At 32.1% G+C, this 25800-nt stretch overlaps 2 protein-coding genes across 2 annotated transcripts; one reads left to right on the forward strand and one right to left on the reverse strand.

The window, feature by feature from the left end:
• Nucleotides 1-1188: 1188 nt before the first annotated feature.
• LOC108457172 (DNA replication licensing factor MCM2-like) lies at nt 1189-7413 on the forward strand. The gene is made up of 17 exons (XM_017756070.2): nt 1189-1675; nt 1981-2138; nt 2210-2399; nt 2479-2698; nt 2784-2991; nt 3250-3384; nt 3474-3665; nt 3786-3958; nt 4047-4235; nt 4370-4486; nt 4754-4838; nt 4927-5079; nt 5171-5296; nt 5414-5596; nt 6266-6427; nt 6516-6663; nt 7126-7413. Exons 1-16 carry the CDS (start codon nt 1285-1287, stop codon nt 6639-6641), a joined length of 2808 nt encoding a protein of 935 aa, XP_017611559.1. The 5' UTR covers nt 1189-1284; the 3' UTR covers nt 6642-6663; nt 7126-7413.
• An 8296-nt stretch (nt 7414-15709) lies between these two features.
• Nucleotides 15710-18010, reverse strand: LOC108454604 (pentatricopeptide repeat-containing protein DOT4, chloroplastic-like). The gene is made up of 2 exons (XM_053018766.1): nt 17825-18010; nt 15710-17023 (listed from the first exon to the last, which is right to left on the reverse strand). The coding sequence occupies exons 1-2, from the start codon at nt 17842-17844 to the stop codon at nt 15760-15762; spliced, it is 1284 nt and encodes a 427-aa protein (XP_052874726.1). The 5' UTR covers nt 17845-18010; the 3' UTR covers nt 15710-15759.
• Between the last annotated feature and the right edge of the window lie 7790 nt (nt 18011-25800).

The raw sequence follows: 25800 nt of genomic DNA on the forward strand, positions 1-25800 counted from the left end.
ATTCAAATGCCATTCATAGCATAAATACGATTATTGACCTTAAACTTGTCATTTTAATTCAAATTCTAAAAATTAAATAAATTTAGGCCTTAATTTTTTAATTTAGTCCTAATTCTTAAAATTTCAAAAAAGAAAAATATTTAAAATTTCATTTTTTAAGTATTCTTTAACGTACTTCCAAAATTCATTGAACAAGAAAAGTAACTAACACCATTCGTCCTGTGCTTATTTTAAACTGCCACCACATTTGTGAATATGCTAAAAAATCAAGTTGGCTGAAATACATTTATCTAAGTGTCATATTTAAATTAATATCATATTATTTAATTAAAATCCTCTAAAAATTAACAGTTTTTAAACCATTATAAAATAATTATTTTTAATTTTTATTATTTTAAAATATACAAAGTCTAAATATTCACGTAGAGAAAACAATGCAACGCAAAATCTTTCATTAAATGAAAAACATAGAAACTTTTTTTAATCTTTCTGACTTGGATATGTCACAAGTATCTTTAAATATGAGTAGTCCAAATATGTCGATCAAATGACCAAAGTCTCAAAAAATTTAGTTTAAGAATTGAAAATACCAGTTGAACTGAAGCAAGGTAGATAACCTATCAATCCATTTCGTGTTCATTTCTTTTTGAATAATTTGATATAGTTTTCTTTTTACTTTTAATGCATATGTTTTGGTCTTTTATTTATAATTTATTTATACTTTTTAGATTCTTAAATCTCTTTTATAATATTTTATCCAAATTTTTTAATTTTTAAACTTTTACAATTAGAATTAAATTGAAAATTTTGTAAATTTTAAGAGTTAAATCTATTAAATTTTTAGAATTAGAAAAAATGAAAGTTTTTGTAAACATTAAAGGTTAAAATTTATTGAAATTTTTAGATTTAGTATCAAATTGATAAAAATATGTAAACTTTAGAGGGATAATTTTGTTATTAGACCAATAAAAAAGTCCAAATCAGCTTTCTTTACTTTCTAACTAAATTATTTAATTTTAAAAAAGTTGAGTGATTAAATTGAAAAAAATAACATTTCAGTGACCAACATAGAACTAAAGGTATAGATGGGTGATTATTTTTGTAGTTTACCCCCAAAGCTAGAAGCCGGCAAGGAAAAGCTGACGTGGACTCTATTTTGGCGCCAAAACTTCCCGCCAAGAAAAGGAGGTTTTATACTCTATTCGTCCGCCCTAAGAAAAAGAGAGAGCCATTTCTGTTTCTGTTTCTGTTTCTGTTTCAGTGAGCAAAGAGAGTCAGTGAAGAATGGCCGGAGAAGATTCCCGTGGTCCGTTGCCGTCGACGCCAGAATCGCCGACATCTGCAGGATTTAACACTGATCAATTACCTCACGACAGCAGCCATTCATCGGATGAGGAAGAGGCGGCGGTGGATCCTGCTATAATAAGAGACGATGTGGATGAGGTGGAAGAAGAGGAAGACGAAGGAGAAGATCTTTACAATGATAATTTCATGGAGGATTATAGGGGGATGGATGCACATGACCGGTACGAGTCAGTAGGGCTAGATGAGTCTATGGAGGATGAGAGAGATTTGGATCAGATTATGCAAGATCGTAGGGCTGCCGAATTGGAGCTCGATGCCCGTGATGCTCGCCTTTCTAATCGGAAGCTCCCCCAGCTTCTCCATGACCAAGGTTTGTATCTACTTGTTTTTTTTTTTTTTTTTTTTTTGTAATGGAAAAAAATTATGAGCATGCTTCGTAGGTCTTAGAAATTGCATCTAGCTCTCTTATAATTACCAGTTTATGGTTGATTGCTCAAATTAGTGTAGTACTTTTATGTATAGTTTAGCAATTGTTTGTAGTTAACCGGTTAGAGGAGGAATATTGAAAAAGAGGGGTAATTACTCATTAGGAGGAACTCTTTTTTGTTACTGCTCCGAATTTTTCTTTGGTTTTATATAAGGTAGTTAATGTATAGAGTTGAATGATGATTGCAGATATAGATGATGACAACAATAGGCCTTCTAAGCGAACAAGAGCTGATTTCAGGCCTGATGACACTGATGGCATGCAGAGTTCACCAGGAAGGTCACAGCAAGGCCACTCAAGGGATGATGTACCCATGACTGATCGAACTGATGATTACCCTTATGAGGTTCAGACCTCTCCTCAACATTATTCATTTAGAATTTTCAAATTGCGTCTAACTTTGCTCGTCATATTCAGGATGATGATGATGATCAAGCTGAGTTTGAGATGTATCGGGTTCAAGGAACTTTGAGAGAGTGGGTTACTAGAGATGAAGTTCGTCGCTTCATTTTCAAGAAGTTCAGGGATTTCTTGCTTACATATGTGAACCCAAAAAATGGACATGGAGACATTGAATACGTGCGCCTCGTAAACGAGATAGTATCAGGTAAATCATCTATACTTCCCTACCGTTTAATTTCTGAAAATTAATTGCAAAAGCGTTTGTTCATTGTTCCATTTTGTAGCTAACAAGTGCAGCTTGGAGATTGATTACAAACAGTTCATTTCTGTTCATCCTAATATTGCAATCTGGTTGGCTGATGCTCCTCAATCGGTCCTAGAAGTTATGGAAGATGTTGCCCAAAGGGTGGTCTTTGATTTACATCCAAACTACAAGAACATCCACCAAAAGATATATGTCCGTATTACAAACCTTCCAATTTATGATCAAATTCGGGATATTAGGTAACTTGGAATATTCACTTTTATCACAAAAATGGTATTTTTTTTTCATAGTTTCAGTCTTACCTTTACACTTGGTTATTTCTAGGCAAATCCATTTGAACACCATGGTTCGTATTGGGGGTGTTGTCACTAGACGCTCTGGGGTTTTTCCCCAGTTGCAACAGGTAAAATACGATTGCAACAAGTGTGGATCAATTTTGGGACCGTTCTTCCAAAATTCATATTCGGAGGTCAAGGTTGGTTCCTGCCCTGAATGCCAATCAAAAGGGCCATTTACTGTCAATGTTGAACAGGTGGGGTTTTTACCTTTTGTATACCTGTATTTGACTTTTTTTACGAGAAAGGGTTTATAAATTGGATTCTGTTTTTGAGCTTTTATTTGTTATCATGATTCAAGAATTATACCAACTCTAGCTAAACGGCCAATAAGGTTGGATTAATCTTACCAGAGGTTTTGTTTATTGATAAATTTTCTGCTCCTATTCATATTAATTTAATGAACAATGTCTATGATTTGGTTTCATCATGTATTCTTCCTTGTCATGTTGCAGACAGTATACAGGAACTACCAGAAGCTCACACTCCAAGAAAGCCCAGGAACTGTGCCTGCAGGAAGGCTTCCAAGATACAAGGAAGTTATATTGCTCAATGATCTGATCGATTGTGCTCGTCCTGGTGAAGAAATTGTAGGATCCTCTTCTTGTATTTGCTTTGCACCTATTTCTCGTGTTGGGAACACTAATTTTTGTTTTGCATCCAATGTCACTTCTTTCAGGAGGTCACTGGCATTTATACAAATAATTTTGATATGTCATTGAACACAAAGAATGGATTTCCTGTCTTTGCCACTGTGGTCGAGGCAAACTATGTTACTAAGAAGCAGGATCTCTTTTCTGCCTACAAACTCACTCAGGAAGATAAAGAAGAGATTGAGAAGTTGGCCAAGGATACACAAATAGGAGAACAGGTTTGTTACTCACAATGTTTTTCTGTTTATGTGAACTGTGCCACTGTTTCAATAACAAATATTTGGAATGCGTTTTTTTGGTTAATATCAAACTTGAATGCTTGATGACTCTTTTTACAGATTATCAAGTCCATTGCCCCGTCAATTTATGGTCATGAAGACATAAAAACTGCAATAGCTCTTGCTATGTTTGGAGGCCAGGAGAAAAATGTAGAAGGGAAACATCGTCTCCGTGGTGACATAAATGTACTTCTTCTAGGTGATCCAGGCACAGCAAAATCACAATTCCTTAAGTATGCGCTAGCTCTCTCTGTTCTTAGGTGTGAATTTGATCCCTTAGCAATAAACATGCATCTAAAATTTGAAGGATTTTATTTTAAGGTATGTTGAAAAGACGGGGCAGAGAGCTGTTTATACCACTGGCAAAGGAGCTTCTGCTGTGGGTCTTACAGCAGCTGTCCACAAGGATCCAGTCACTAGAGAGTGGACCCTTGAAGGAGGAGCCCTTGTTTTAGCTGACAAAGGAATTTGTCTTATTGATGAGTTCGATAAAATGAATGATCAAGACAGGTAAAGAAGCCTAGCATTATTGTTGGCATTATGATTAATTAACTTTGGGAAACACCCTTCCACCTTGGCTTTTCTTTTTATCTTTCAGAGGGATTACTTGAGCAATAAAATTAATGAAACATATGTGCATTCAGGGTGAGCATACATGAAGCAATGGAGCAGCAAAGTATTAGCATATCAAAAGCTGGAATAGTTACTTCTCTCCAGGCTCGTTGTTCTGTCATTGCTGCTGCAAATCCAATTGGAGGGAGGTATGCTAATAGACGGTTTATACATGAGATCATTTGCCCAATGGCTTCTTTTAGCACAGTCTTCATGGGCCATGAGTAGCACCAACTAGTGGATTTCTTAACTCCAATCTTAAGATTCATTATCTTATGCATTTATCATTTTTGTCCATTCATAGTGACCCCCCCCCCCCCCTTTAGAACCCTTATTTTCAGTTATTTATTTTTCTCCTCCCTAACTTATCATTTTAAGAATCAATTCATAAAACTAATATGCATACTTGCTTGCAGATATGATTCATCGAAAACTTTTTCTCAAAATGTTGAGTTGACAGATCCCATTATTTCTCGATTTGACATCTTATGTGTTGTCAAGGTTATTCCCCTCAGGGCTCAATATTAATTTTCCTTGTGAATTTCCATTAGCAAGTTTTAATTGGATAAAGAATTTATTTCAAATGCAGGATGTTGTTGACCCTGTGACAGATGAGATGCTTGCAAAGTTTGTAGTAGACAGCCACTTCAGGTCTCAACCTAAGGGTGCTAATTTAGATGACAAAGCCTTCAGTGAGTCCCAAGAAGAAGCTCGAGCCTCTGCTAGGCCAGATGATTCAAAGGTTCGTAAAGGACTCTAAACTGCACTCTTAGCTGCTTCTAGTTTTGAGATCTTGTATCCCAAATATTCATATGAAATTGTCTTTATTTCAGATACTTTCTCAAGAATTGCTAAGGAAATATTTAACATATGCCAAGTTAAATGTTTTCCCAAGGTTCCATGAAAAAGATATGGCTAAGCTTACCAAAGTTTATGCTGATTTGCGAAAAGAATCTTCCGTAAGAGTCCTTATTCTCGTATTGCTTGAGTGATTCTTTTTCTCCTTTTGCTTGAGTGAATTTGAAAGTGTTTTTGCTCTAATGTTCCAATGCTTTATATTCATTGTGCTTCTGTAGCGCGGACAAGGTGTCCCTATAGCAGTGAGGCACATAGAATCAATGATCAGGATGTCTGAAGCACATGCCAGAATGCACCTTAGGCAGCATGTCACAGAAGAAGATGTGGACATGGCTATTCGTGTCCTTCTTGAGTCATTCATTTCCACACAGAAGTTTGGGGTACAAAAAGCCTTAAGAAAGGTATAACAAGAGGTTTACTTCATATTGCAAAAAGTTTCTCCATAACTTGCTAATACCTCTAAAAATATGCCATAGTGCAGTACGTTTTCTACTTAATGATTTTGTTCAGCAAAAAGATTTGAGTACTTCGTCTCTTCTATTCTTTTCATCTCTAATATAAATAAGATGGGGAAGGTAGTACTCTTAAAGCCTGCATTTCTCAAGCATAGCACTCATGTACATTGACATATTTATTCTGATTGTTTTGACAATTGTTACATGAATGTTTTTAGGCTTGCTCGTTTTGTACGGGCAAGTTAACTACCTGATATAGTATTTTTCTTGCCATCGAAATTGATATCTTCTACTGTATATCAAGCTATGTCAGGCTTCCACGGGCATTGTTGCTCTGTCAGACTTTTGCTAATGCAATCTTGAATGTTAGCTTACAATATGATTTTAAGAGTTTCCTATGTGATCTATTTGAACTGAAACTGTTAGATTGTCTGAATTTTTCTCTATTTGAATTCAAACAGTAAATGTTGCTTATGCTCTCGCTCTTGCTCTCCAAGAGGCATTGTTGATTGTCATATATGTTTGAAGGGCCAAAGTTGATTGGTTCTTAATTTGAAAAATAATATACATACCTTCATAACAAGGCTTAGAAGAATCCGGTATCGTATTTTGCAGAGCTTCAGGCAATACATAACCTTCAAGAAAGACTACGATGGACTTCTTCTTGTACTTCTTAGGGAGCTTGTGAATAATGCAGTGCGCTTTGAAGAAATACTTTCTGGATCAACTTCAGGGCTTACCCATGTTGATGTGAAAATGGCAGATCTACAAGCCAAGGTACACTAACTTGAATCAAGTTTTTTATTTTACTAGTAATCCGTTTACCAGATTAATAATTGAACTTGGATTACATTCTTTTGCGCAGGCTGAAGAATATGAAATCACTAATTTGGAGGCCTTCTTTTCTAGCTCCGAATTTAGAGCTCATTATGAGTTGGACGAACAAAGAAGAGTTATTAGGCATCACCTTGTATATGATGACAAACCATAGCTGCAGCATTTCTACATGAGAGGTGACTAGCTCTTTTGGTTTTTATGGTAAAAGCATTAAGGAGAATTTTGTAGTAAAAGTTAAATTGCATTTAGATTGTATTTTGCTCTCTTTTCTTAAAAAATAGGCAAAGTAATCTATTTATGTTAGATTAAAGAATAAATTAATTTTTATTAAAAAAATTTATTTGTTTTTACTATTAAAAATGGGCGTACTAACAAAATACTTATAGTTATAATGGTGTATCATTGTACCTTATGTTGATGTACGGATTAATTTTTATTAGAAAGATCAATTTGCGCTTTAATCCAATGTATGGATATTAATTTACTTATTTTTTAATAGAATTGAAAAAATGTAATTTGAATCCTAACACAAGAGCCTCTATTGTAATTTTATCGTTTTTATGTTTGAGCTTTGAAATAAAAGGCTCCTACCATGCATATTAGGTACTGATTACTCCATTTTTGGATGATGATTGCAGATAAGCTTTAGCGGTGGCAGGCAGCAGATTGCAAGAAGACATACCCCGGTTTCAGCAATCGTGGTAGGAATTGTTGGCCACTAGCAGATGGATATATAATATGCTAATTTCTTAGCACCGAAATACTTCTGTACTAGGTAGCCATATTTTACTTGATGACCAAATCTAAATTGACATTTTGTCTAATTTAAAAATTGTATTGGAACTATCAGCGTGGACTTTAGCTTTCACTGTCATGTAAATGAAACGGTGGTAAGATCAAGTGGGATTCTAAATCTGCTGAAATAATGTTCCCCTTTTTCTGCAGTGAGACTTAATTGAAAGTATAATCAACATAAGGGCTCAAATCTGAAATTTGTTTAAAGAACACAAATAAATTTCAACTCTGACATTGTTTTTCAACTTTGATTTTTTTTTTTTGCATGGAATGGAGTACTAAAATTTGATTCATGATATACTGCATTAAGAAATGTATGCACATTGCTAATGAAATGTATGGATGCATTATTCTCTCTATTTATGGCTGGGTGTTTTATATGGCGTCTTTCGTCATACTGATTTGTGGATTACTTAAACATAACAAATAAACATATGTAAGTTTTCGTAAATTCAGTTTGTAACTCAATAGAATTAGACATGAAACTCATATTATTATCACATAGTCAGTTAGATTTAGATTTGGACTTAAGTCTTTTATAGATACTCAGATATGCAAAATATATATACAGAATTTCACCCCCATTCTCTACACGTTAATTTCGACCATTTTAACATACCATGTGGGGTTAAAAATACTTACTCATCCCTACACATCACATCGTGCCATTACGACACATATCAGATAATATGCAGTCAAGTTGTCAGAATATAAGCGATGGATGCCATAAAAACCCATCCAAGTCACAAATACAGTAATCCTATGCATAAAATGCTTGTAAACAGACCCTACGGTAGAGTTTGGTTAGCCCTTACCGACCCTACGGTAGGCCCACAGTTGATCAAAACGACCCATGCGACCTTAGGGAAAATTTTAGAATTATGGGCTCGATGTGTGGGTCCACACGTCCAGATTGGCCTCACCCCTGTGGCTCACACAGCCTGGCCCAAAGCCCACACATTCGTGTGGCATGCCCGTGTGGCCAACACACCCAACTTGGCCAAGCCCATGTGGCCCATATGACCACACCCACACCATCACACGGCCAAGACACAACCGCACATTCGTCAGACACACGGCCGTGTCTCGTACACGGCCAACCACACGAGCGACACACGCCCGTGTGGCGTTGAAAGATTGCACTTTCGGCTTTCACTGAAACTCGATTTTCACACGTAAGGGGTACACACCTGGTTCGTTTTCGCAGCGAAATCACTTCCAAGACCACCAGCTCCTAAAATAGAATGTCCAACACCTTTTAGTAATCAATTACGAGCCTAACACGATTCACCCAATTACGCAAAACCAATTTACCGCTTACAAGAACGACCACAACCTCGAATCAAGCCATTGAAGTGAGATTTTCCACCTCACAACCTTCTCCTAATCACAAAATTCAACGCTTAGCCACCATAGACTAACATTGCTAAACCCAAACCAAAAGTTAAAGGGTTGAAAAATCACTTACCAGTGAGCAAAAATAACATCCACGCTCGCGTAGGGATTCAAACACAAGACCTCCAACACATCAACTCCTTTACCACTCAAACTAACAAACTCATTTTAATATGGATTAACAGATAATTTAATATAAACCCACTCAACAAGGGTAAGGCTTGGGTCCAAAATAACAAAGTTTCACCAAAAGTGAAAATTGAACCCAAGATCTCTCACACACACTCAGAACACTTAGCCACTAAAACAGATACATAATTGCGTCAAAATTTACAAAAACATGAATAAATAAATCAGGGCGTTACAAAAATATTTAATGAAACATCAAAATTTTTAAGAGCATATACCATAATTCGATTTCTCAAGACTATGACGCCCCACATAAAATCTGGTCGTCAAGTTTAAACGCGAAACACTACATCCATTGTTAGAGCAGCTTGAACTAACTTAAATTTTAAATTCAGCATGAGAAAAATTCAATAACACAATTAAATCAAATCATTCCAATAGTTTAAAAATCATTATTAAGACCTTTAAAACATGTTTAAAACATTTAAAAATGAGTTTTAGGTGTTTTGAGATGATCAAGACCAAATATGGGTCTCTGAGGGTCGAAACAACTTAAAATAGGGAAGGACTCCTGTTCTGACCTAGATGTATTGGTAAATCCATTAACTTGTACTGATACAAGTAACTGGTACTTTTCATTTTTGCTTATTGACCGACTTGTATTGATTCCTCAAACCACTTTTATTGAAATAAGTTTGTTCGAACCCAAAAATCACCTATTTTGACCTTATAAAATACAAAATCATTTCCATAGCTTATAATACTCAAAATTCATGTTTTAAACACCATTTAAAACCACCTAAATACATTCAATCAAATATGACACCAACATGATCACAAGTTATCAAACTCACATCAAAATTAGTTTATTTTGTACGTAAGCAACACATGAGATAGCTTAAACATTATGCAAAAATAATGACATACCATCATAACCATATATAACTACACCATTACACACATATATACATACTTATATTACAATTCACTAACATTGCATACTCAAGTCATCAAAATGGAGATTAACTACTACCATTTACACTAGGTACATGTCAACTCAAACTTAGCATTCAAAAGACGATACAAACATTACTGAGTTGAGAAGTGAGTGTTGGATGCTACCAATCTACTCGAGCCCATGAGACCTAATCACCTATTCCTCACTTGTGCACAGAAATAAACAAATTTGCATGCTGAGCAAAAGAGCTCAGTGATGCTAACATAATTTGAAAGCAATATATAAGCAAATTAAGAATGTAAACAAGTTATAATTTCATTTACATACATGATTCCATTCTTTAGCATTGCCTCATGATCCATTTAAGTGCTTTCTTATGACTTATCATTCACTTTGAATTCTGTATATGAACATATTGATACGCCTCCAAGCCTTAGCTTTATCATATCTAATATCAACATTTATATTCAAATCTTATTATCATCGCTATCTCAATCTCATATACAAGCGTATGACATTTTAATACCATCATTCATATTTCATTTTCACAATTCGATTAGTTAGATTTGTTTTATAAAATCATCAGCCCCTAGGGCTCTTAATACACAATTCTCATGATCTTTTCACATGTTATCATTCATCGCATTAGTATTAGTATTCAATTGATTAATTCAAGTATAAGCTATTCATTTCACATATCAACTTGTACGATTAATCAGTTAGTACTTATTTTATGGCCCTTATTATCCGAATATGGATTCATGATCAGATACGCGAATTTATCCACCAACAGACCTAAAATGCACCCAATGCTCATAAGTATGTGCCCAACACTCATCAATTTATAATTAAAGTAATATGCGTCCAACGCTAAAGTGTATATATATATATGCGCACCAATGCTTATCTGTAAGTACCAAAGTAATATGTGCCCAACACTCATTAGTTTATAACAGAAGTAATATACAACCAACACTATGATATCTTCATATAATGAATCCTGTGAAATGTCAATTATACCCATAACTGTATCCAAAATCGTTTAATAGGGCATTTATGATATCAATATGCACAAGTTTACATATAATTTATTAATTACATATCATTTTCATATCACTTTCATTTCATTATCATGCTTTCACATATCATTCATGCATTGTATCACATTTTTATATAGCAGTGTAATAGCCCGATTTTCAATGATACCGAAAAATACGATTTTAGAAACCTACTTTTGTAAACCGAGATTGTAAATATTAAATATGAATATTACAGAGCTAATATAAAATATAATAAAGATTGGTCCATAAATTTTACCGAATTAGAGCTAATTAAGACTCAGGGACTAAATTGTAAAGTTCAATAGCTATATATTATTAATTTACTAAAACTTGGGAATTTAAATAGAAATTAACTAAAGATTCTAAAATGGTAATTAAACCAATATTTGGTGAAAGTTAGTGGGAAATGATGATCATCTCTACTAATAGAAGTTAAGTATGTGATTATGTTCATTAATTAAGAAATATTAAGTTAATTATGTGTTAATTACCATACAAATAGCTTTTAAGTGGAAGGAAAGAGAATGTCTTTATCTTTTCTTTTATACATGGCTGATTCTTCATAGGAAAGAAAGGAGAAAAATCCTTTTAAGCTTTTGACATTTGGCTAAGCGAATTGGTATGTAATTAAAGTCCTTTTCTTATAATTTTTATAGGTTTGAGGTCGTGGGATTTGATTTAACTAGCCCATGTACTAATTTGTAAAACTGTTAAAGATTTTGAAAGTTGCCATTATTGATTTCTTGAAGAATTAAGCTTGAAATTGATAGATTTTAAGATTAGATTATGAAAAGGACTAGATTGTAAAGTTAATTTAGCTTATTTGTAACTTTGTTACATTAGGGACCAAATTGAATAAAATTAAAACTTGTCATGAAATTAGGATAGAAATAGAAGGTATAAAGTCCCTAATGAAAATATATGAAGTTGAATTTTAATCTAAAGCTAGGAATTTACAACTATGACTATCCTGAGTTTAATGATTAAATTCAATAAAATATAACATTTTAGGGATGTTAAAAAATTGAGTTCATATAGGTTTGTTCATATCATGTCATAATATGAAAATGTTTGGTATTGATTGGTTATATAAAATAATTGTATAGATCACAGATTGGATTAAAACGAAGTTAATCGAGGAAAAGCAAAAATTGATGATTAGTCCCTGAAGAATCAATTTGTTTTGGTGTTTCAAAAAGGCTCTGGGCGTACCAACATCCATAGTGAATAGTGCAACTAAATATATAGATTTGAGGCGGTGTTTGCAAGTATACGAGTCATGTTGTAATATAGTTATAACGAAGTAGGCAAGTACTCTGAGGATCGTACCCAATGAATTGTAGTTTGGGGAAGACTGTTATTAAATCAATTATGGGAAATAATTATTAATCTACTAGAGCCACGAATTCGTAGTGTTAATATAAATATTTCTAACAATATACTAAAATTTCTAAATACATATCCTTAAATGTTTTGATATATCAAAATTTCTAAACAATTATACCAAAATTTCTAAAATCATATCCTTAGTTATTGGTATGTCGAAATATCTAAGAGAATACTAAAATTTCATACAATTTTTGTTAGAATTTTTGATATACCAAAATTTATTTGTCATGCCAATAATACAAATATTTATAATGAAATACCAACATTTCTAATAGCATATCTCTATATATTTTTGGTCTATCGAATTTATAAGGAATACCAAAAAATCAATTTTCATGCCAATACTAATATTTCTAACAAAATACCACAACCTCTAAGAGAATGTTCTTAGATATTATGGTGTACCAAAATTTAACCCCCTAAAATTTTGGATGGCATGAAAAATGGAAATCCAGAAATGAGCCGGATAAAGAGTGATCATTTTGTTAGAAATATTTAACAAAATGAATTTTTTGAGGAAATTCATAAATGAGTCGGATAAAGAGTGAAGGATCCCACAAAATTAGACGTACTTGGAGCATCCCAATTATACTTTTCAATTCTTAAGGGGGTGAGAATTGGAGTAATTATGTAGGTAATTACACCCAAATCTAATTTTTAAAAATATTTTTATACAAACTATAAAAACTATATTATAAGCGTGATCAAGAATGAATATTTGGGATGATTATGACCAATAATTTCATACATTATAAATCCTAAAAAAATATATTATGGAAATAATTTGTGTATATTGCTCAAAAAATAATTTATGTATTTTATAAAGTTATAACAAAAATTTATATTATTTAAATCCTAAAAATTTTTGAAAGTATATTATATTATTTTATGAAGTTATAACAAAAAAAAGTTAGTTATAAAAATGATTTACATGTTATAAAAATGTTATAATATATTTATTTATAAAAATTATAGCCAAGAAATATACAGAACTTATTTATGTATCCATGTTATATATTATAAAAATAATATATTTATTCATAAAAATGTTATAGCTTTTTTAAAATTACTTATTTATAAAAATAAATAAATTTCTAAAATTAAGTAAAAATTGTATTATTTATAAGAGGTGTTTCCAAAGTTTTGGACAATTTGTAAAAGGCATAATGTTAAATTTAGTCCTCAATATTTACATTTTTGGTAAATTTGGTCCTCAACATTTCAAAAAGAGTCAAATTGCTTTTTTAACAAAAATGTTGACTAAAACATTAATTTCTGTGTCAACAAATAATTTAAAAATTTAAAATTTAAAATTTAAAATTTTTTAAAAAGTTTCATACAAATTCAAAAAAATAGCATGAAGTACAAGTGATTTCTCATTCGAGCTACCATGTTTAAAAATTAACCTTTTAGTTAGTATTTTCATTTAAAAAAAAAACAATAATTTAACTATTTTCTAAAGGTTAATGGTTAAATTTGACTCTTTTTTTTTTAAAAGGTTGAATGCCAAATTTAACTTAAAAAAAGGCCAACTTGACAAAAAAATGTAAACATTGAGGGTTAAATTTGACATTATGCCATTTGTAAAACCTTTTTATAATGATTATATATATTATAAAATTTATATTATTTTTTGCTTAATATCGCATTATAAATAGGGATATAACTTAATATAAGTTTTTCTCCTAATTAAGTTTATTTAAGTTTTATAATTAAAATTACAAACTTTGAAATATGAACCCAAATATTATAAGGTTGATGCTAATTATTCAAATACAAAATATCGTATCAAGGAGTATGATACCATTTGAGAAAATGGTGACAAGCAGAAGCACCATAGACAACTCGCGAACTCTTTAATTTAAAATATTCAATGCTTCAAAATGTGGTTGAGAAGACATTGTTGTTCTAAAAAAATATTTCTCATATTAACAATATCACATTAGTATAACATAAAAAAATAATGTTAGATTGTATTAGAATGTTGCATATTTCATAACTTCAATCATAGGTAAAATTGAGATTATTCATACTTCGAAGAGTATATGGAAGGATGAGATCTTGGTAATCTTAATGATGCATATTCACATTCGGATGATAAATTTGATCAAGGATAATGAGCATATGTTAAATATTAAATAGGAATAATCCAACAAATATGTAGTCTATCATAATAACAATGACATAATTTTTATCATACTAATTTTATAGTAGTTAATATTTTAAAAGAATATAAATTATATAATCGTGTAATTACAATTTATACTATTAAATATGACATAATTTATAAGACAAACACATTTAGAAAATTAAAAAAAAATGCATTACTGCTTTAATAATTACTCAGCCTTACATTTATATTTTATCCCGTTGGCTCATGAATTGCTCATCGGGGTTTGTGTATCTTAGAAAAACCCCTTTATTGGAATGTAGTGATGAATAGAAGGAGAAAGAACAGGTTGAAGAATAGAAGGCTCAAAAGTGCCATTATGAATTGTGAAACCCACTTTCCTCTCCAGTCCACATACATTTCACCTCAATTCCAACTGCACCCCAATTTTTTAAAGTTTAATAAGAGGCTTGAATTTAATTTAATTATTTTATTTTGAAGTAAATAAAATTATATTTTTAGTTGTTTTATTTTTTATTTTGAAATAGGTAAGATTATTTTTTAGAGTTTAGATATAAAACTTAATATATTTATATATTTATTTATTGAAAGCAAAAATTTAAGGAAAAATATTTTTGAAGTTTTTAGATTTCACAAGTAAAGTCAAAAGGTTGATAAATATTTTATAAGAATTTAGTAAAATATAAAAAAGAGACACATAATTAATTTTAAATCTACTTGTGAAATAAAAAATATATTATCAATGTACCAAATATTAATCCAGAACTTAATATATATATATATATAATTAGGAACTTTTGTAAATATCACAAGTAGTGGATTTTACTCAAACTTCAGCTTGACCCAACCGCCCAAACCCAATTCTTTTTAAAAAAAAAATCAATTTGCACTTACTGATTGAAGGAGTAATAGCTGTAGCATTCCCATTGTTCATACTCAGATGCATAATTTTCCAATCCATGACGAGCCTTTCGCTATATGCGTTTTTAACAAAAGGCTTTCTTTTAAGTTATCTATTTTCTTGAATAAATTTGCCTCGAGATATATAGTTTAATATTAATTTAAAAAAAATTAAAAAAAATTTATCAAGAATAAATCTAAATAAATGATTATTCAAATGCACATGTCAACATATGTGTTTCATATTATTGGTCGTCAATGCCACATCATCATATTTTTAACGGTGTTACATACCTATAAATGAGTATCAAGTTAACTTATGATTTTTAAGTTTAAAACCTATCAAGTCCATAAAAGAAAGTTTAGGTACCAAATAGGTACAAAGCGCCATGTTCAAGTGCCATCGTATGTATTAACCTTTTTTTTAAATGTTGTTATTAGGTATCTGCAGAAAGCTCTAAGTATATATATAGATAGATAGATAAACAGATAGATATAAGGTGCAAAAAAGAAATCACCAAAGACCTCCACATGAACAGTGACCATTCTTAAAATGGTGGAAACAATTAGGATCTTTTATAATAATTTCTCTTTCTACTATCTTGGATATGGCCTTTGTAAAGTCATGGCAGCTTCCACATACTCGGAGATTCTTTGTAACACGAACAGTTGCTCTTTCCTGTGTGCTGATAAGCCCAAAAGATATGGCTAATATTTCACAATGTCCGATTAGAATACATTCACGTTCTTCATCGACATCATGGAAGCTAAATATCGAACTAGGTCTATCTCCTCCTTCTTCTTCTTCCATTTTCTTCATCAAATGCTGCAACTTCCAATGTATCATCTCAGATCTGGGATGGGAAACATCTCCTGTTCCAAACACATGAACTTTGTTTCGAAACTCTATCCAACTGTATGCTCTTTTAGGTTTCAAACCCATGTCTTTGATTGTTGTCTTTAGTTTATCAACCATGTCCCATTTTGCATTCTCCGCATACCAATTCGACAGTAAAACATAGTTCTCAGCATTGAGAGGCTCCAACTCACAAAGCTGCTCAACAATTCGCTTCCCCATCGTTACTTGCTGGTGGATCCTGCATCCATCTAACAAAGCTCTTAATACCTCTACCCTATTCTCAATCTGGTGTTCCTTAATAAAGGTGCGTGCGTCATTGAAGAGTCCAGCACGAGCTAGAAGGGATACCATCAGAACACAATGTGTAACAGTGGGTGCCTTAATACGATCAAAGTAAGACATTCCTACATCGACCCTGCAAGCAGTCACACAAGCATGGAGAACTGCAGCGTATGTGAACTCATCTATCTCTAAGCTGGAGTCTTGCTCCATCTCCAAAACCAATCCTAGTCCTTGTGCCCCCTGTCCATGCAAGCTATATCCCGATATCATTATAGTCCAAGAGATAATATCTCTCTCCACCATGGAAGTGAAAACATTTGATGCTAATTCAATGAAACCTGATTTGACATACATGTCCATAAAAGCATTCTGGACTGTTAGATTCATGTCTATTCCATTCCTAAACAAGTAAGCATGTAGTTCTTTCCCTTGCTTATGAGCCGGTACTCTTGCACAAGCTGGAAGAATGCTTGTAACCGTGAGGGAATCAGGTTTGATTCGAGCCTTAGTCATTAGACGAAACAATTTGAGGGCCTCGTTATATCCCCCGTTTTTGACATGCCCTTGAATCATCTCCGTCCATGAAATAAGATCTCTAGATGGCATTGCATCAAACAAAGATCGAGCTTCCTCAAGACTATCACAATCAATATACATTTTCATTAGTGAATTGCTAACAAGTAGATGAAATTCCAAACCACATTCCCTAGCAATCTGATGCACTTTTCTTGCCTGTTGCAGTGACTTTAAGAGGGAACATGTGCCAGCAGCAGTGACCAATGCCACTGGATCAATGTCAGCCTTCAATCTAAGCATTTGGTTAAATATTTCAATAGCCAAGTGGGGTTTATTGTCCACTAAGTACAACTTAGCTAGTATAGTACGAGCAACAGAATTGGAAGTGGGTGCATTATCCAACACCCATTTTGCAGTTTCGACAGCGTGCAAACGACCATACAATTCTATTAAAGCAGTGATGACATAGAGGTCGGAGGAGAAGCCAAACTTGAAAGCATGGGCATGAACTTGTTTCCCAAGCGCTAAGTTGGAGCAAAGACGGGAAGCCGTTAAGACGCGGGGGAGAGTATGATGGTCGGGACGGATACCACGAAGCATCATCCCATGATAAACAGAGAGAGCATTGTGAGGATGGTTATTGGAGAGATGGGTTTGGATCAACTGGTTCCAGGCGTAAGCCTTTGGTTGGGGAATTTCATCAACCACTTTACGGGCGAGGTCCAATTTATTCACAATAGCCCGATACTGCAATTTGGGTTTGTTGAAAGATATGGGCTCATCTTTATACAAGGGAAGGGGTAGGTGAACGTGAATTGAAGAAGGAAGCGCAGCCATTTGTTTCTTCTTCAACAGCTACAGCTTTGGTTATGTTCCTATGACCATGACCATGTGGAAATAATGCAAACAGGCACTTACTTACCTCTGTCTTGATTCCCGCATGTTTTGTCTCACAATGAAGCCAGATGCCAAGCCAATGTAAGCGGGATTTATTCACAGTTGAATCCCCTCCATCTTTATCTGCTCTTCTCTTTTGATTTCATTTCAACACTACTTCACTGCCCTGCGACGACTGACATTATATTCTTTCTCAAACAGGTAGATATAATGTACTAATTAAAAAAAAAAATTATTTTTAATTTAAATATGGGTAAACTACAAAAATAATTACTTTTATTTGACTCATATTATATTTTAGTCACTTATGTTTGAAATGTTACATTTTAGTCACTTACGTTATCATTTTGTTACGAAATGTTCACTTTACCATTAAACTCCATTACCTCATTCACGACAGTCCAAATAGGTTTTAAATATCAACTTGGATATCTAGTTGCTGAGATAAAAATAAGTTTTTAATTAGATAAATTTAATTTAGACTATCATGTAAGATATCCAAGTTGACATTTAAAACTCATTTGAACTACTACGTAGGACCGCCGTTAGGAAGGTAACGAAGCTTAATGGTAGATTGGTCACTTCGTAACAAAACAATAACATAAATGACTAAAATATAATTTGAGGCACACAAAGATAATTATTTTTGTAGTTTACCCTTTAAATATCTACTTATCTTAAATTTAAAATTAAGTTTAAATAAAATAATACATAATTTTTAAATTCAATGAAACAAGTAAAAAAAATTAAACAAAATTTGTATTTTAATTAAATTATAATGATCTAACTATAACAAATTTAAATATTAAAATAAATAATATTTTATGATAATTAAATAATATTTATATTTATGATAATATTATTTACCTTCGTGATAATTTTATATATTTTATTTTCTTACATAAAATTTTATCTAATTCTTTCAAATTTTACTTAAGATTTTAAGTTTACGTTATTTAAAATTGTTAGAAAATAATAATAATTATCCATGCGTCAGATAAGTAAACTATTTACGTCAGTTTTGAGGTTTTAACCTTGTAATATATATTATTAGTTTTCTTACTCCAATGTACGAGTTTGGTTGTAAGTATGAATTAAAATATATTATATTTATCTTTAAAATTTGATACAATATTTTTAATGTTTCAAAATATTATTATTGAGAAAGTAAAAATAAAATATATTATGTTTACAAAAGGAGGTTTTGAATTAAACTGAAGAGTAATAATTCTTATTTTAAAACCAACCAAGGATTGTCTATTTTATGAAAAATAATTAAATAATAATCAATTAATCATGAAAGCTATAATTTAGAATTTAAAGGAATGGCTAAATAAAAATATTCAAAACGATCAAATTGAGGGACTAGATTAAATTAATTATTAAATATATGTGTAGGAAATAAAAATAATTAAAATTTAGAAAGTATTCAATACCATGGGTTCAAATATTTTTAGAGACTAAATTGCAAAACTGTTAATATCAACATGGCCTAAAGATGTAAATAAACTATCAAGGAGTTATAAACCTAATATAAAAGCCACCTTTTATAGAATTTATAAATAACTTTATATGCATTATATATCTATAGGCTTGTGATGAGTCGGTATCATCATCAACTGAGTTACCAATTTAATTAGGAAAATTATGGATCTGCTCTTCCATAATTAAAATAATTATACTATTCAATGGCATTCTAGTTTTTATTTTTAAAAAATTAATAAAATATACATATGATGAGATTTAAACCCGAATTAATTGCATTAATAAAACTTTTAATTTACCATTGAGTTAAGTTTTTTCAATATTTTAATTTTATTATGCAGACTTTATTATTTCTATCATAATGTATTTGATTTAATTAGTGTCACAAATTGACTCGACATATTTCATGTTTCATTATTAATTAATTTCAAGCAATACATTTTATTAGTTTTTAAACACATATTTATGATCTATATTTGTAATTTCCGTATGCATACTGCGTGAGATAAAATTTCTAATTTACTTTATAATTATACTAAATCATCATTAACTATAAATAAATTATATATGGATTAAACATTTAAATTTAAATCTATATAAAGAAACAAAATAACAGTGATCAAATTGAATGCTAATTAAAATCAAATCAATTTAATTAAAATTGATTTAGGGATCAAATTGTATAAGATGTAAAATGAAAATGATAAAAAAGGTAAAGTATCACTAAAAAAGTAAAGAATTTGGAGTTCACGTGTTGAAAAATGGACCCCACACTTACACTATGTTTAGTTGGAGGGAATGCAATACACTCTTCCCTTATTCATTGAATGGTAAATTATTTTTTGTTTGGTTGAATGTGATACTTATTTAGTAGAATGATTATTATTTCCCTATTCTTTGTCCTCTCGTAATAGCTATTCATTGGTATCACAAAATACTATTCCATACAACTTTGAATAACAAAATAAAATTAATTTCTAGATTAGTCCTTTAAAACTTAGACTTAAAAATATAAAAATAAAATATTTTAATGTAAAATATTAAATATAATTTAATAAAAAATAAATATAATTTAATATAAAATAATTATATTAAGAATGTTATCAAATTATATATTATTTTTTATTAAATTATATTTAATAATAATTATATTAAAATATAATTAAAATATTTATTTTTTATTAAATTATATTTACTAATATTATTAAAATTTAATAATAATAACAATAATCTTTTTTATCTAAAAGAAAATTCTAGTAAAGGTAGTGGTAATTTTCTAGCAAGAGATGTAATGAAGGTGTAGTCATAAAAGGATCCTTCATTTTTTTAAAGTTCCTAAAATTCATATTTCTGAAACAAAATTTGTTGTTTGATGATTTTGCAAAACAAATTATCTGAAAATAAATATTTTTACAAAATGCAAAATAAGTAAAAGCAAAAAATGATAGGAAAAATTCGAAAGTCACATACGTGAACAAGAGGAATATGTTTCCAGAATGAGTATTTCTTTATTAATATAGTACAATATCTAATAAATAATTAAAAATAATAAAATTGAAAATTAAATTAAACTTTTAAAAGATTTTTAAATTTCTTTTTCACTTGATTTATATAGTGGAGGAGATTGGGAAATAGGAGTTCTAACTACTGAAAAACGCCTTTATTAGTGGTTCATGCATTAAACATATATCTATTAAATCATTTTATTAATTTTTATTTTTAATATATCCACCAACAATATATAGATATACTATTGTGTATTTAAAATATATTTTTATTTGTTGATTGAGCATTAGCTCGATTAGTATGTGTATTGTTGTCAATGTAAGAGGACGTGAGTTCGAGTGTTATGGGTCAAAGTGCAAATCCCGTGACCATCGCCCAAGATGCGTCCCATAGAGGTCTATCGATTAGATGGGGATCATTTAGCCCATAACAATTGACCCAATTCAAAGAGCTGTTGGAGAAGCCTATCAGATTAAAGCCCGAGTGGCCCAATGATGAAGATATGGCAACATAGGCAACCTTGATAAATAGGGAAACTAATCTTAAAAGATTGAGGGGTATCATATCTTATAAGATTAGACTGGATTTTATTATGTAATCTTGTAAATCCCTTGATTTAAGGGATAGGCTAATCTCGTCCATCGATGTAATATGCTAATCTCGTCCATCGAGTTAACTTGATCTAGACCATCGATTCTAAAAGAGCTCAACTATAAATAAAAAGTCTCCCCCTCACTTGAAAATCATCCATTGTGATTCCATTCTTTCATCGTTTCTTGTATTTTTTGAGAGAAAGTAATACAATTGAGAGAATTTACTTAAACACCTATCGTGTATTATTTTTTGTGGCTTTCTGTTCTTTTGTGTTTCTTTTGATTTGTGTTACTTCTGCTATATAAATTAATGCCTTGGAGAAATTCTTTGTGAATCCTCAATTGGTTGGTGGTTAGACTGATTTAAGCGTGTTTGCATTGAAAGGATTGTCTAAGGCTGCATGGAACGCGAGACTAAAGTTCTAGCCCTGTGACAAGTGGTATCCGAGCCTTAGTTATGAAGGCATAGTTGTGATGTCGAAAGAAGTTGCCAATTAGAATGAGCCAATAGAGACCCGTGAGAGGGCCAATAAAGTAAGTTTATCAAGGAATATGCTGTCAGCTTTGGAAAATCGAGTGATCAATCTTGAGAAGTTCTGAGGGACATGAGGGAGACACTCGAGTTGGTCGAGGAACGCACAGATGGGTTTGACTCAATGGAGGAGCAACTCATAGAATTTGTGTTAAATTTTCTTAGTTCCAATGTAGAAAAGATGAATGGAGTACTCAAATCCACTACGGAAAAACTGGCAGAGAGGGATGATGCTTTCGAGGTTACGGTGTTATCCATGAAGGACGGAGCTTAAGGGGGAGCTCACAATTTACAAAGTTACTTTGAGGAATGAGATGTTAATTTCAAGACCGAAGCAACAAACAATGGATGTTCTCAAACCAGAGCAGTTCAAGGGTGCAAGGTCCTCAAGGGAAATTGACAAGTTATTGTGGGAAATAGAGCAATACTTTCGAGCGATGAGCATCAAGGATGATGCCATTAAGGTAAACATTACTTCAATTTATTTTACTGATGTTGATCTCTTGTGGTGGCGTCATAGGTGTGCTTTTCCATATAACCCATAATTACCAATAATTCACAACAAAACCCATGAATTTATACTTTTAACAATTTAATCCCTATTTCCAATATTCATAAAAAATCATTTAACAGAACATGTTTATTTTACAACAAAGATTAATAATCTATCAACTAACATAAAAAAAACATTCAAAAATATTCATGGAAAGTCCCTCAACCTTTAACAATTTTGCAAATCAACCTCTGGGTTAGCTAGATTAAGCTAAAACAGACTCAAAAACATAAAAATCATTAAAAACGGGACACAGAATCATACCATGCATATGAAACAAGCCTTGGCCAAATTCTCCTCCTCGTTTAATGGCTATTTAGGTTTTGAAACAAAGATGAAGAAGATGTTGTAACGCCCTAGACCCGGCCTAGAAGTTTAGACCAAATCCCGAAGGTTACATTGATCATTGAAGTGATCTTAGGAAAATTTTACAGGACAAGTTATCTTAAATTCCACTACAAACGTATTTATCTCTTTATAAACCGAGGACATTTACCCCTTTAGATTTCAATTAGAAAAATTAAAATTAAGTTTAATTTATGAGCAAAATAAGATTTATGAGGAAAATCAAAACAGAATATGTACCATAGTTTTTACAGAACCTTACAGTTCGAAACCGAATTACAAAAATAGAAACTGAAAAGAAGAACTGTTAATTTATTCTTTTCACAGTGGCTGTTTGAGACCTCCGCATACCGAGTTCAATGTCAGAATTCAGAAATGCACCTGCAAGGGAAACACTAAGAGGGTGAGCTACATGAGCTTAGTGTGAGTTTAAAACGATTAACAACAAATTTACAGAAGAGAACTCCAGATGGTAGTTCATTGGTTAAACATACCTATAAAGACATGTAGAATTAGAAAACAAACTCAGAACTAATATTCTAGCAGACGTAACAGTCAAGCACACAAACTCACACACAGAAAACTCAACACAAGCGTTATTCAGACAGAAAAAATACGATCAAATAATCTTACACCCAAAACACTTAACCAATTGCATATGAATGCAGTCAGGAATTAAAAACCCATCCATCCAACCAAAACATCTCTCCGTCCCTCGATCACACCCAAAAGAGCTATTTAAGCTCATCCAACCAAACACACCACTAGGACCTCGAAGGCCCAGCCAACCCTACAAACCATGTATGTGGTCTAAGCCACTCAGATAATAATACGCAGCATGGCTGGCGTATAAGCGGTACAGTGATTAGTACGCAACAGAGCTAATGTATATGCGGTACAGTGCGGTAATCTGCTGTACGAATAAGTTGTAGTAAAACTGCCATATAAGATCAGAATTAGTCTTCCTTCTTTTTACAACCAACCCAAAAATTTACTTATGCAAGTGTATGTATGCATACAATCCTACAGAAACAATGAACACATTAACAGACAATCAAACATGTGCACAAACATTCGAGTAACAGGGTTCAAAATCAGTCATCTCACACCATAGTCTCAAATAACACATAAGCAGAGCGCATAGCCACAGATACAGGACATAATTACCCTTACTAAAGCCTATCCAAGGGTCGGGATACACAAACGCATTTTCAGATAAAAAACAAACACAAACTAAAATTGGTGACTTAAGACCACACGGCCGTGTGGAAAAAACCTAGGTCATGTGGGGGTTAAAACGAACGTATGGAGGGAGGCACACGGCCGTGTGGTTGAGGCACACGCCCGTGTGAGCCAGGGACATGACCGTGTGAGGGTCTCACACGCCTATGTGCCCACCAGACAGAGTTGTGTGTCCAATACACACACTTGTGTGGAATCCTTAAATCCCTAAATTATCCACATAGTCGTGTGATACCAAATCACTAAATCCCTAATTCCCAAACACACACGCCTGTGTGCCTGGGGGACACGGCTGTGTGGAAATCGACAAAAATCTCCAAATCAGCCACACAGCCGTATGGTACCAATTTTTCCTGGAAACCCTAATTTCTAATCGCACACGGCTGTGTGGACAGCCCGTGTGGGGGCACATGCCCGTGTAACCACCCGTGTGGTCAAGAAACCATACCGAAATTGGCTACTAATCATGCCTTTTATTGCGAAACACTCCCCAATCCTTAATTACTCAAAAATATATCAAAATCACACCCAATTCTAAGCTATTCCATGATAATCTCCCCTTTCAAAAGATCGATTCCACAGGCACACAACGATTTCCAATTTCATAGAAACAAACCACAATTCATTAACGAAAATTTAAAAGGTTCGAAACCCACACCTGATTCGAGATCAGAGACGTCCAGAACCCAACTCGATGACCAGGAAATTGGAGCTCTTCCAAAACCACAACACCACTATTTCCAAAAATAAAGAAAACATAAAGAAGAAAAAACGAAAGGGGAAGATGAGAACGTACAGAGAGAAAATAAAATAATAATAATAAATATAAATGATTATATATTAACTTAAAATCAAACTACTATTTAACTAGACAAAAAAATTAAAAATACTCCTCCAAAATGCACACTCATAAACTCGAACCTAGAACCTTGAAGTACACTAACACTCACTCAACCACTAGACCAGCAGGCCCATTCTAAAATTTAAACACACAACCAAACACAATAGCACAACCTACTCATTGACCCTAACCACAAACCTCAAAAATTATAACCCAGAATTCGGGGTGTTATAGATGTCATCTTCTATTATCTTTTATTTACTTATTTTTAATTTTATTTACCAATTTACTACTTTAACCTTATTATTAATAAAAAATTCAAATGAACCTATCCATGCATATCCACTAACTCTAAATATGGTATATTTACCACTCAATTCCATTAAATTTCCTTTCCAAAGCCATTTAGCCCTTTTAACTAATAGAATTCAACTTTTATACTTTTTATGATTTAGTCCTTTTTACCTAATTAACAATTTAAACATCAAAATTTCTTAACGAAACTTTTTCATGACCTTAATATAATCCCGTAGACTTTAAATAAACATTAAAATAATAATTTAATCCTCAGAATTGTGGTATCGAAATCACTATTTCTGACACTATTAAAAACGGGCTGTTACAACTATGTATATGATCTTCAGACTTGAGATCATCATTGTCCCAACATCGTGAGTCGTATATTTTGATATAGCCAAAACATCTATCGTAACATGTTGTACTATAAAGACTAATGTTGGATATACCACAATCCATGTAGTGGGATATGGTTGATCAAGATATGATTTATCCCTCCTACATAATGGGAGCAATATCTTAGGCCTCTTAGTGGAGTGAGACTAGAAATGTATAGCCGTGCTCGAATAAGTTGATATGAGATATTACACTTATTTATTGTAATCTG

The sequence above is a fragment of the Gossypium arboreum genome, chromosome 9, assembly GCF_025698485.1.
Source record: "Gossypium arboreum isolate Shixiya-1 chromosome 9, ASM2569848v2, whole genome shotgun sequence".
Taxonomy (NCBI): Eukaryota; Viridiplantae; Streptophyta; class Magnoliopsida; order Malvales; family Malvaceae; genus Gossypium; species Gossypium arboreum.